General features: G+C 43.2%; 1 protein-coding gene across 1 annotated transcript in view; it reads right to left on the reverse strand.

The window, feature by feature from the left end:
• mettl25 (methyltransferase like 25) overlaps nucleotides 1–12,903 on the reverse strand; it is an 88,304-nt gene that overhangs the window by 69,923 nt on the left and 5,478 nt on the right. The window contains 2 exon segments of the mRNA XM_078567933.1: nucleotides 2,782–2,888; nucleotides 10,462–10,614. Coding sequence (XP_078424059.1) covers nucleotides 2,782–2,888; nucleotides 10,462–10,614 — 260 coding nt within the window.

Consider the following 12,903-nt stretch of genomic DNA (forward strand, 5'->3'; position numbering starts at 1 on the left):
ATTATGTCTCACAATAATTTATCTCATGACTAATTTCCTGGAACAAACTACCTGATTAAAGGGAAAAAAAACTGTCTCCTGTGACAAACTCCCATTGTATTGAATCAGAATGATACACTCACCACTGGCCTTTTATTCATTGTTTGTTTCTTTCCTCCCATCCTGTTGCCCTCCTCACTGCAAAGCATAATTTCCTGGTAGACAGGAATCATTTATCTTTGATCGATGACAGTTTTTGAGCTGACTGCAAGAGTAGTCTGTGGCGACTCACTGTAATTTCCTTTCTGTGGGAGATACATCTTGCATCTATCTACTTGTTATATCTCTTCAAAAGCAGAACTGAGATTGACTACCCCCTGCACCAAAAAATTCCATCAGCATTTTATTTCTGTTTTAGAGAAAGCTTCTATACATTTGTATACTTGAACGGAGCCTTAATCTTCAAATGTTTCTCAATACTTATACTGATCCTTTGGATATACAAAATGATAATATCAATGGTGCTGCAGCCAAATTTATAGCTAATGCTGTCAAATGATATTAGAGGCATCATTTTCTTAAACGGGTAATACACATTGCATATTAGCAAGTGGTTATGATATCACTGATGAGGTCACATCTGGAGATTTTTGAGATTTGAATAATATTCAAATTGGAAACATCTGGAGCCAAGATAAACTGCCTCAATTCTTGTTGAAATGTTTTTTTTCAACGTATAGGAATATATTTGGTCATATACATGTATATATCAGATATAGTTTGGTGATCTTTAATATTGGTTTTAAGGTTAATTTACATTTACAGATTTATTTGTTAGTAGTAATTTTTTGGTGAATTGAACTTTGCTTAATGGGAGGCATGTCAGTGCTTTGGAATGGAACATCTTATTTGCTCTTTCCACTCGTTGTTAGAATGAAATTCAACATTATCTGATTAAGGGTGAAGTTGCTCTATGTGCCTTAATTAAAGTCTGAAGACACAATCTTATGGCACCACTGACATTTCTACTAGGTACCCTTGGGCATTCTATGATTAAAATTCACAGTTTGTGCCAAATTTTGGTTATGCTGCTCAATCTCATTTTATGTCAGAGCCTTCATAGCTGACATAGTGGAGAGTTCAATCCCACTGAGACTGGAGCTGTGTGCTAATCTACCGCACCACCCAATTTCTTTACTTTGCACTGCATCTTTCAATAATAGGTAGCAACTCAGGATTAGCTAGTATTTATTTACAACAAGTATTAACTGAAACTTTAATCAATCCATTTGTCAACTTTCATCAACAGATTGGATACACATAAAATTGATTTTGTACATTAAATTCACTCCAATCAAGAAAATATGAGCAAGATCTTTTTTCTCTGCATTATTCAGAGCCAACGGGCAGAAAATCTATCCTCAGATACCTTTATGTAAAAAGCCCCAGTGAGATCCATAAATACACTGATCATCAGAAGTGTAACAGGCATTTTTATGGATCTTATATAATTGCACACATTAGAATTTCATAAACACGCATGAGCTATTGCACAGAGTAATCCTTAGCCTCCTTATAATGGTCCATTACTTCCTGAGTCACACTTCTTAAAAATGACCTCTGAACTCATTGACAGACTTCACTGCAACATACCAACACAAGAACGGTTTTAAACACAGACACCGTGGGATTTTCTGCTGCAGTAAAGGGGCCTCATATCATTCTGCTTAATCAACTCTGGTCTCTGTGCACTGGAGAGCCAATATGAACATACACCTTTTTTGCTGCAACCATCAAGAACTGTCAGTGTCTGGTTCCTACTCTTAAATTTTCAGGGATATTTCTGTACTTATTGGATTGGATTTTGGATTGGACTAAACACAAATTTAAATGCTAATTATGGATCAATAGCACATACATAAACTATTTTGAAATTAAACTGATTTTTGGAGCAGGATTTTCCTTCCAGAGGTAGGAAACAGATGTCATGGAATTGGGGGGTGATATATTAGCTTGGATAGAGGATTGGTTAACGGACAGGGAGCAGAGAGTAGAGATAAATGGGGTATCTTCAAGTTGGCAGCCTGTGACTAATGGAGGGATCAGTGCTGGGGTCTCAGCTATTTACAATCGATATTAATTACTTAAACACCCGTTAGATGAAGAGACAGAGGATAAAGTATCTAAGTTTACTGACGATACAAAGCTAGAGCTAGGTGGAAATGAAAGCTGTGAAGAGGACATAAAGAAACTGCAAAGAGATATAGATAGGTTAAGAGGGTGGGCAATAAGGTGGCAGATCTGGAGAAGTGTGAGATCGGGAAGCAGTGAACTTATGAAGGACAGCTATTAAAATTAGCATAGACTGCCTCGCATGCTTCCCATGCAGGAGGTAAAATTATCCTCATTGAGTATTAACTTTGGGGAATTTGCAGAACAGATCTAGTGTTCCATGATACAATCATTTTTATGCCATGTTCTAAAATCTGCATGTTTGCTTACATCACTAAAATGTAGAACATCTTAATTCCTATTGAAGCTGAAAATACTAGCATTCCACCAACACCACTTTCACACCATTTTATGCTCTATATATGGAAAGAAGCTCCAGGAAAGGAAATTAATTCAGGAATTAGGGCCAGCATTTTCCTGACATATTCAACATGGTTTGGACTAAAAGGACTTAAGGCTAAGTAACTTCGGGGACACTGTACTGCTTTCAAACAATTGTTTTTTTTTTTAAACAGACTTGAAAATTGTCCTGTGGCTACACTATTAGAATGGTTGTAAGTTCTCTCTCACCTGTTGAATATTGCAACATTTGGCAAAACATGCAATGACTCCAGACATCACCTCAACCTCATGGGACTTCTTTGAACTCATAAACGTGCTGGTTTTCAGGAACATATCTAAGAGGAAAGACAAAACACTGAAAAATTACTAGGTGTTTACACAAGAGGAGACTGCCTTTACTCATCATCTCCCAAAAATACAAGCTGCAATAGCATTATATAACATTACAAAATCTAGATCAACGATAACCTTATAGCAACATTGGAATAGAAATTCAATTTACAGCCACCTGTAAAATGGACATTGGGTTTTCAAATTTCACATTGCAATCTGTTGTGCCTGATCTAGACCAGGAACGTGCCAGACACTGTATTTCCTTGAATGACTTGTAGTCAACAGAGTGCGCCACTAGAACAGCTGTTAGGCTTCATAACCATACAAATGGTCCGCAACACCTGTTATAAAATGTGATTGTGAACTTCAGGTGCATAAGGGTGTGGATTTGTGCTCTGCCTGGTAGGAACATGTTTTGAGTGACCAAGTCATTTTCAGTTTTTATATTTGTGGGCCCACAAAAAAAACTCCAGCCTGCTATTGATGTGTACAAGGCCATATCACCACAATCGCTTCCCCCTCCTCACCGCTCTTTCCCCACCAAAGCCCAGCCTGCCAGCCGGCTCTGTGTCAGAACAGGCTGGTTTCCCACCGCGATCTGGTGGTCGGTTTTAAAAACAGCACAGGCAGCCCCTGGAAGGCTGCCATGGAAGAACATCTGTTCTGCATTAGCAAACCCAAGTGATGGAGTCGAGTGCAGCTGGAGACGCCAGGTGGGAGGGCAGGTTGGATGGGCACCTGGCCCCCCGCTTTTCAGATGAGTGCCTCGAGGTCCTCCTGGAGGAGGTGGCTGTCAGGAGGGAAACCCTTGTGCCCGGAAGTTGGAGGAGGAGGCCACCGTACCTGACAAAGAGGGCATGGAAGGAGGTAGAAGCGCAGGTTAGCAGCCATGACGTGGTGTGGCGCACATTGGTGCAGTGCCGGAAGAGGTTCAATGACTGCTGTACTCAGGAAGGGTGAGTACCATGTTGGCATGGATCAGTGTGCAGAAGTGTTAAGGTGTGGCCATCCCCCCGTGGACTTCAGGGGTGCTAGAATCTGAGTGCCAACTGTCAATGACACCAGAGCTGGCCAAGCGGATGAGCTCTGGCTGCTTGGACTGAATGCCTTACGGCTTGAGGGCCACGACATGAACGTGCCCTGCAAGGTGTTCCTCAGCTAGGGTTGGCCAGGTTGCAATGGCGCTGCAGGTAAAGAGTGGACTAATCTATGCTCCTCTCTCCTTTCAGGAGAAGACAAGCTATAACCAAGCAGAGAGGTCACGTACAGGCAGAAGCCCGTCCAACCTGCTGCTGCTCACCAGATTCGACCTCCTGTGTAACCGAGCATGGAGAGGCGGGGGGTCCAGACGAAGGTAAGAGTGCAGTGCACAGAGGTGAGAGTTTCGGATCGTGCAACCATTCTAATGTCGTCTCTTCATTGTTGGGAGCCTCAAACCTGGAGTCCCCATTGATCACTGAAAGACAATAGCACCATGATGCAGATCTCCACAGTCGTACCAGGATGCCTGGCGTGCACAGTGACAGTGTGACGACTTTAACTAATGAAATGTCCTTGTTTTCCCTTAGATTTGCCAGCATGCACTTGCTCTCTGGACCCCAAAGGGGCACCCCTGATGCCGGAGGACCATCAGGCTTCATTTACACCTGTGTCACACCCGATCTCTGAACCAGGCACCAGAGCAGATACCAGCACGGAGAGCCATCTCCAGGAACAGAATCAGGGGTTCCTGGGGTTGCACTCGCACATGCAAGCCCTCATGCAGGCAATGACCTCAGGTGGTCGGTGCCAGTGTGGGAGATGGATGAAGCACCCAGTATCCCAGATAGATGCCCGTCCATCAATGGTGAGCAGGGAGGTCCAGAGCAACCTCACATTGCCGCATGAGCTGTTTGTTCTCTTTGCGGGCTCCTCTCAGGGCATTCTGGATGACAGCAGCAGCTCCTCCGCCAGTGACTTGGCATCTGATGAGCATGCAATGACTGGGGAGATGCCAGCTGTGGCACTGGCCGCTCCCTCCCAGGGGGGACCAGCACAGGCTCCACTGGGCAGAGGACAACCGCCAAGGTCATCAAGGCCAACAAGACAATAGAGTAGGAATGCTGTCTCCAATGCCGGTGCCAGCAATGACGGGGGAAACCAAGATGTAGCACTTGGATACATAAGTTAAAGGCACCATGAGCACAAGAGAGACAGTTCACGGGTGATTTTCAATTCATTTATGTTTGGTTTATATGTCTGCTGGTGTGGACATCAATACCAGTAATGGTAATGCAATTATGCATTCAACGTGACAATAACATTAAATTTGCTTTTGTTCTGATGGCCTGAGTATGCTTCACCTTTTTTTTGTCTGGTGCAGGGTACACCAGTATGTAATGCTGGATGTGAGTGGCTTGATGCTTTATGAAACAGGCATTGAGTGGACTTTGTGTTCAAATGAAAGGGTCATTTCAGACACCTGGAATGGAGGCGGCAACCCTGGCCTGAGGTGGGAATAGTTCTTTGGCAGCCTAGCTGAAGGAGCGATGGATCAAGGTGTCCCTGCCTCTCTGGAGGTTACAGAGGTCTGCCTCCACGCCCTCGGCATTCTCCTCACCATGCTCCTCTTCTGACTCACTGCTGGATTTATCATCTGTGGCCTGTACAGCTGCATCAAGATCCTTTTCCTCCAGTGGGTCCCTCTTGCCAGTGCCAGATTGTGGAGAGCGCAGCATGCAACCACTATCAGTGACACCCGCTCTGGGGAGTATTGTAGTGCACCCCTGAACGGTCCAGGCACCGGAAGGGCATCTTAAGACCACCTATGGTCCTCTCTACCACCACCCTTGTGGAGGCAGCCCTTGTCACCCAGCAGCCATCCATCCAGTAGGGCTGGAGCACTGAAGAGCCTCGGCATCTGGGAGTGTCTCTGGATGTAAGCGTCATGGCAGCTGCCAGGGTACCCTGTACAGACTTGCAGAATCTGCATCCTGTGGTAACACACCATCTGCACGTTCATGGAGTGGAATCTCTACTGTTGACGAAGGCACCTGGCTGGCCTGTTGGCACCTTGATGGCCACATGCGTGCAGTTCATGGCAACCTGGACGCGGGGGAACCCAGCAATTGCTGCAAAGCCTCTGGCTTGCACAGCCTGGCTGGTCTCATCCATATGGTAGAGAATAAATGTCAATACCCACCTGAACAGGGTTTCTGTCACCAGCTTGACGCAACTGTGGACAGCTGATTGGAACACTCCACAAAGATCCCTCATTGACCCCTGGAAAGAGCCAGAGGCATAGAAGCTGACGGCCACTGTGACCTTCAGAGCCACTGGCATGGGGTGTCCACCCACACAGTCGGAACTGATCTCAGGCACAATCATCTGACAAATGGAGGTCACTGTCTCTCTTGAGAGGCAGAGCCTCCTTCCACATTGCATCTCAGACATATTGAGGTAGCTGCATCACCGCCTGTAAACCCTGAAAGCAGGATAATGGCGTCTTCTGCGGCCCCTTCTGCTTTGGACTACCTGCTGGCCCTGTGCCCCTTGTGCCTGCACCTCTCCTCCCACAGGTCACTCCCCTGGAAACTGCACAGGGATAAGTGGCTTCCTTTCCCTTCTGCCCCTCTCTTCCTTGTAAGAGGTGCCACCAGTGGAGACCACAATTCCCATTACCAGGGTAACGGAAGGCTGTCTGATACCTGAAAGGATCCACACAGTCTGAATCCTCAGGGGGCCTGGCAGACAACAATGAGTCCTGAAATGAGGCCTGGAAATACTAATTATGAAGCCCCAAACAAAGATGAAGCTGCCAAGTACCAATAAGCAACCAGCAGCAAACTATCTCCAAAACTCCTCGCTACTCACACTGGCAATGCAGCTGACCCTTCTTATCCCGCCCGTGGATGAGGTTTTGCAAAATGTCAGATGACCGCCTGCCCATTTTGCCCGTGCGACGAACGCAAAATTGCACGGGCAAAGTAAAATCTACCTTAACTGCCTTTTTAATGGCCTGATCTGTCCTTGTAATTGATGGCGGACGTGGCTCCGACCAAAATATCACGCCCTATTTTACGCTCGAGCAGGTCAGGTGTGTGCCCGCCTGCTCAGTGAAAAATTCTGCCCCGTAGGAGGTAAGTGTAATCTTGATTAAAATTAGTCAGTAACAGGACTATACCAAGAGCCTGTCATACAAGTAAGGATATCCTTCTTTCCACACGGGACCAAGATTTTGAAATATGTTTTACTGCTAATTATATCAAGCCACATTTTGGTTCCCAAGTTGTAGTGATGAAAAGTAGAATTTTTGATTGATTTGTCTCTCAATGGATTTAATATGTGGTTCTCACAATGAAGATTTTCAAGGTGGTTATCAGTCATTTTAGTAGAGGGGTGAAAAGAAGTTTGTGATGCTATCACGGGTGGAGGGGTGGCATCAATAGAGGATGCGAAAGTTTAACTTATCCTTCAACTATGAAAGATGAAAGAAATATGGATGAGGTGTGCATGTACTTTATGTACACGGACTTTTGAGAAATATCACAAAAGAGACTACAAGAGAAGATTAAAGCATATGGAATTAAGCAAATTATGGAAAATTAAATTTAAAATTGATTGGAAAGAAGGAAATAGAGAATAGGAACAATTGCTCAGAATGTTTAGAAGTAGGAAACAGTGCCTGACAGGGTTCTGCTTTGGGACTGTTCTATTCACTCTGTACATCAATGATTTGGATTAAATGCTAGAGGAAACACTGTCCACATCTGCAGACATTACTAAAATAGGCAATGTAGTAAATAATTTTGAGGACCAAAGGAAGCTGCAAGAAGAAATTGATAAGTTGATGGATTTGCCAAAACGATGTTAGAAGGAATTCAACACGTTAAATGTGAGATGGGTACAATTTGGTTCAAGGAAGTAATAGTTACACTTTGAATGGGCACAAGTAGGGTGGTGTAGAAGAGCAAAAGGATTTGGGAGGATTTCAGATTCACAAGATATTAAAAACATCACCTCAAATGGATAAAACCATAAAAAACTAATGGAATACTGGGCTTTATGGAAGAAGTGTAGAATAAAGAATCCGCAATGTAATGGTAAATCCATCTAAAATGTTAGTAAGAGTAAGTTAGAGTACAGTGTACAGTTTTGGGTACAGTAGGAAGGACATTGAAGTATTAGAGAGGGTATAAAGCAGATTCACCAAGATTCTGATCAGTAAGAGGAAATAGAAATACGAAGAAAGCTTGAAAAATTGGAGCTGTTTTTGTTAGAATAGAGTGGACTACAGGATAATTTGAATTATATGAAAATATGAAAGACCTGGATAAAGTAGTTAGAAACAGATTGTTTCCAGTGATTGAAGGGTCTCGAACAAGGGGATATAAATGTCAGACTAAATATAAATATTTAGGACAGAAAGCAGGAGAAATATTTTTGCAGAGGGCTGTAATGCAATGGAATGTACTACCACAATTAGTAACTGAAGATGTGACCATGTCAACTTTTAAGGTGAGTTTAGATAGATAATTGATGCCAAATGGTCATCAAAGGATATGAAAACAAAGGGATGCTCAAGATCAGGATGGTTGCTTACATGCAACATAAACATCAACATGGTCCAGTTGAGGCTAACGTGTTGTTTCCTTGTTTCTTTATAATTTCTGTGTAATTCTACGTTTGGTGCCCACATCTAAATATCAAACCATGCTGTGTGACAGTTCAACCAAGCATACTCAACTTTCCTACATTTTTCTTAAAAGATAAATATTTAAGGGGGGAGGAATTTTAACATGAGATGAAGAGATGAGTGGATGGGATTGAGGGTTAAATGAGCAAAAATTCCGAGGGTGTTATGAAACATGCTCTAACCCGCCAACATCCGGGATTTACTGAAGTGAGAGAAGGGGCAAACAACTAATCCACTCCCAGAAGCAGGTTGGTATTTTACATACGTTAATGAGGCTGGAATCTTCAGATTTAACCAGTTTTGCAAATTTAACTGTAGCCAGCTGGGTTTTCCAGGCCTTGAGAAACCAGGGAACTAAGGCAGGGAACGTCTCGGAGAAGGCAAGTGCCTTCACAGCATTCCTTGTGGGCTGGGAGAAGCAGCTTTGCTTCCTTCCAGTCCCCAAGTTCACCCACCATCAGACCTTGGACTCACCAACTCACCTGCACCCCACCCCCCCACCCAATGCAACAAACTCCACCAAACATTGGTTTCCCCAGGGTCAGGAATCGGACCCTCTCTCCCTGGAATCAGGGATAAGACCTCCCCTTGGGTTAAAATCTGCCCTGAGATTGTACGCCCAGTCCCCAAACCCCTTCCCTGGGATTGGGCCGACTTCCATCCCCAAAGTTGGGCCTACCTGGTCCTGTGGCTTTCTCCAGAGTGCTGCCCAACTAACTGTAAGCCAAGCCTGTCAATCAGGCTTACATCCAGGTAAGGAACATGTCAGGGCTATAAGTCACACGCTATGAAGTCAAAACAACAGCATGCTAGGAATCCCAGATTACCAGATTCCTCAGTTCCCAACATGTCATGAAATAAAAATTCCCTAATATAAAATAAAAAATGCTGGAAAAACTCAGCAGGTCTGGCAGCATCTGTGGAGAGAGAAACAGAGTTAATGTTTCAAGTCCGTATGACTCTTCTTCATAGCTGAAAATAAAACTAAATTTCCTCCTTGAAATCACGTGCAATTTCATACAACATACAATTGTAAATTCAGTAACACAGTCTAGATTCACAACAGACATCGTATCCTGCACAAAGCTACTTGATATGTTATTGGGAAGCTGATGATTGTAATGATAAAGGCTGTGATAGAACATGAAATGATTGAAGAGGGGACACAAGAAAGGTTGAAGTAGATTTCAAATATATATGAAGAAGAAACCAGATATTTTCTGAGAGAAATCAGAAGGTTTGAAATCTGAAAATGTTCAAAAATGACAAGGTAGGTCAGAACTTAATCTGGTTTTGGATTGAAGGCAAGATGGTAAAATTGGACAATTTATCAGATCCTGGAAGAAAATGTGATTTACAGAATTAACAAGGAAAACAAATGTAAATGGTGACAGGCTATTACACAAGAATTAATGGGTCATTTTAACTCAAGTGGTTGCTTATTTAAACCAAATAAAAAGTGAAAGCTTACAGGTGACCTGATAAAGGTCTCTACGGTTATGAAAGGGTAAAGATAAAGAAGATCTTTCCACTTGTGGGGGAAGACCAAAACTATTGGCCATAAATATAAGATAGTCACTAATTGGTCCAATAGGGAATTCAGGAGAAATTTCTTTACTCAGGGTGTGGCTCAATTGTGGAACTCATTACCATTAGGAGTAGTTGAAGTGAATAGCATCATACATTTAAGGTGAAGCTAGATAAGCACATGAGGGAGAAATGAATAGAAGATTAAGGTTGATAGTATTAGATGAAGATGGTGGGAGAAGGCACCTGTGCAGATAAAAATCGACATGGACCAAATTGAATGGTCTGTTTCTGTGCTGTACATGTGTCATGTGCGTAGCAGTCCACATTGCAATAAAAAAAAATGCTCAATATAGAACCAGTGATTTCCAAACCTTTTTTGTTCTCTCTCCACATTTCCTGGAGCAGGTCATCTAGTGGTGTGCACACTCCAAGGTTTGGCAGAGAGTGATCCTGAGTAACTCTCTTGTAGGCAGCCACATCTCTAAGTTTTTGTGTCTGGTCCCAAACGGAGGCACCCATTCCTTCTGGTCATGAATAAAGATAATGTTTAAGCAACAACTAAATCTGAGCTCTAATTACCATTACCGCTTAGGAAAGAAAAAGTAAAAAAGAAATTCTTAAATCTTTGAGCACTCTGGATCAATGTATATTTTATAATACCAAATTCACATTTTTTTCTGCATTAGAATCTGAAAAAAATATATTTTACATATCCAATGAAGAACATAAAGTGCATTAGCATTAGAAAATTTAATTTGTGGTAAACTTTAGAAACCATTTCAAAGACATGAAGAATGATTTTAGCATTCAGGGTAAAATATTGTATTATAATATTAAAGCAAAGACTTGTTGAAAATAAGATTTCGGATTTTGGACAAATTTCAATTACTATTGGCCTCATGTAGCTCATTGGTACAAGTGAGAGTGGGGCATGAAACTAGCTGACAATATCGGGAAGGAAGATTCTCAGGACAGCTGCAAGTTATTCTCAGTCGAAGCACAAATGGTTGATTTTTTAAAATTCATTCATGGGTTGTGAGCACGCTGGCAAAGCCACCATTTATTATCCATCCTTAAATGTCCTTGAGAAGATGGTGGTGAACTGCCTTCTTGAACTGCTGTTGTCCATCTCATGTAGGTACACCCACAGTGTTACTAGGGAGTTCCAGGATTTTGACCCAGTGACTGCAGGAAAGGCAATATATTTCCAAGTCAGGATGGTGTGTACCTTAGAAGGGAACTTGCAAGTAATGGAGTTCCTATGAGCTTGTTGGCCTTGATCCTCCAAGTGGTAGATGTTGCGGGTTTGGAAGTGCTATCAAAGAAGCCTTGGCGAGTTGCTACCATGCACCTTGTAGATGGAACACACAGCTGCTACTGCGCGTTGGTGGTGGAGGGTGTGAATGTTTAAGGTGGGGTACCAATCAAGCGGGCTACTTTGTCTTGGATGGTGTCGAGCTTCTTGAGTGTTACTGCACTGCACTCATCAAAACAAGTGGGGAGTATTCCATCACACTCCTGACCTGTGCCTTATAGATGGTGGGCAGGCTTTGGGGAGTCAGGAGGTGAGTTACTCACCGCAGAATTCTCAGTCTCTGACCTGCTCCTGTAGCCATAGGCCCACATTTCCGCTACAATGGAGAGGCTCTTCATCGTGGTGAAGATAGCAGAAATGCTCGAAAATGCTTAAGTCCCACCCCGGAACATGGCACTTTCCATTTTCACAGGGGCAAGATTAGGGGCAGGGCGCATTTCACACATGCACAGTTTACAGAGCAGCTGGCCATTTAAATCATCAGCTAAAGTGGGATTTTGGTAGGCCAGAAGTGTGAACCCCGAAGTGTGCAGATTAGGCCAGGTAACAGCAGATCTGAACTTTGTGGATTCATTTGGATAGCCAGGGTACCCTTTTGGAGAAGTAAAGTACCCCTTTGGGTCTGATCCCGGGACACCATTAGGGTAGGTCAGGTGCCCTTTGGGTTAGGTCAGGTGCACTATGGAATTGTTAGAAGTAGGAATAAATGTGTGTAAAAAGTGCATAAACTCATTTCTGTCAAGCTCAACAGACCTGTAAAATTAACAGACAAATCTGTCAGGAGCATCTGTCAAAGGGCCCTATCAAAGGGAGCTATTAAGCTGTCATTTAAAAGACCTGCCCTTTGAATCTTTTAAAATGTCTGGTGTGTTAAAAAAATTGTTTTCTATTTCACTCTGTTGACATAGGCCTGAGGGTTTCCATTACTGGATTAGTGCTGCATGGCTGATTTCACAACCATTCATTATCATAGTAGGGTGCCTGGCATTTCACAGATTGATTAAAAGCTACAAGTGGTTATAGGCTCTTTGAGGTCCCGCTTTGAATTCCAATGCTTGTTGTTATAAGGGATTGGGCACTTGAGCGATATGTTTGTTGTTATAAGGCTTATTTTAGTTGAAGGAATGTAAATATAGTAAGCAGGTTTTTAACGAATGAGTGTTTTTTTCAATATAGTGAAATCTGATAGGTAGAATTTTATCTTATGGAACGTTATTGTACCTCATCTCTGCATGGCTCCTGAGGTCTGCCCATGATGGATACTAGGTGAGTTAGTTTGGTAGATGTAATGGCAAAAGGTGCTGGGTGAGGGACATGGGTTGGCATGAGTTGGCATAGGGGCTATAAGGCCATGGGGGTAGGTGCAGGGCATAGGTTGGGATGGAGGGTAAATGGGGTTACGAGGGGTGGGCAGGGGGCATGAAGTGACATGGGTTGGCGTGGATGGAGCGGGGGAGTGTGTGGGGAATGAGGGAGTGTGAGGGGTGAGGGCTGGAGG

The sequence above is a fragment of the Cetorhinus maximus genome, chromosome 22 (genome assembly GCF_964194155.1).
Source record: "Cetorhinus maximus chromosome 22, sCetMax3.hap1.1, whole genome shotgun sequence".
NCBI lineage: Eukaryota > Metazoa > Chordata > Chondrichthyes > Lamniformes > Cetorhinidae > Cetorhinus > Cetorhinus maximus.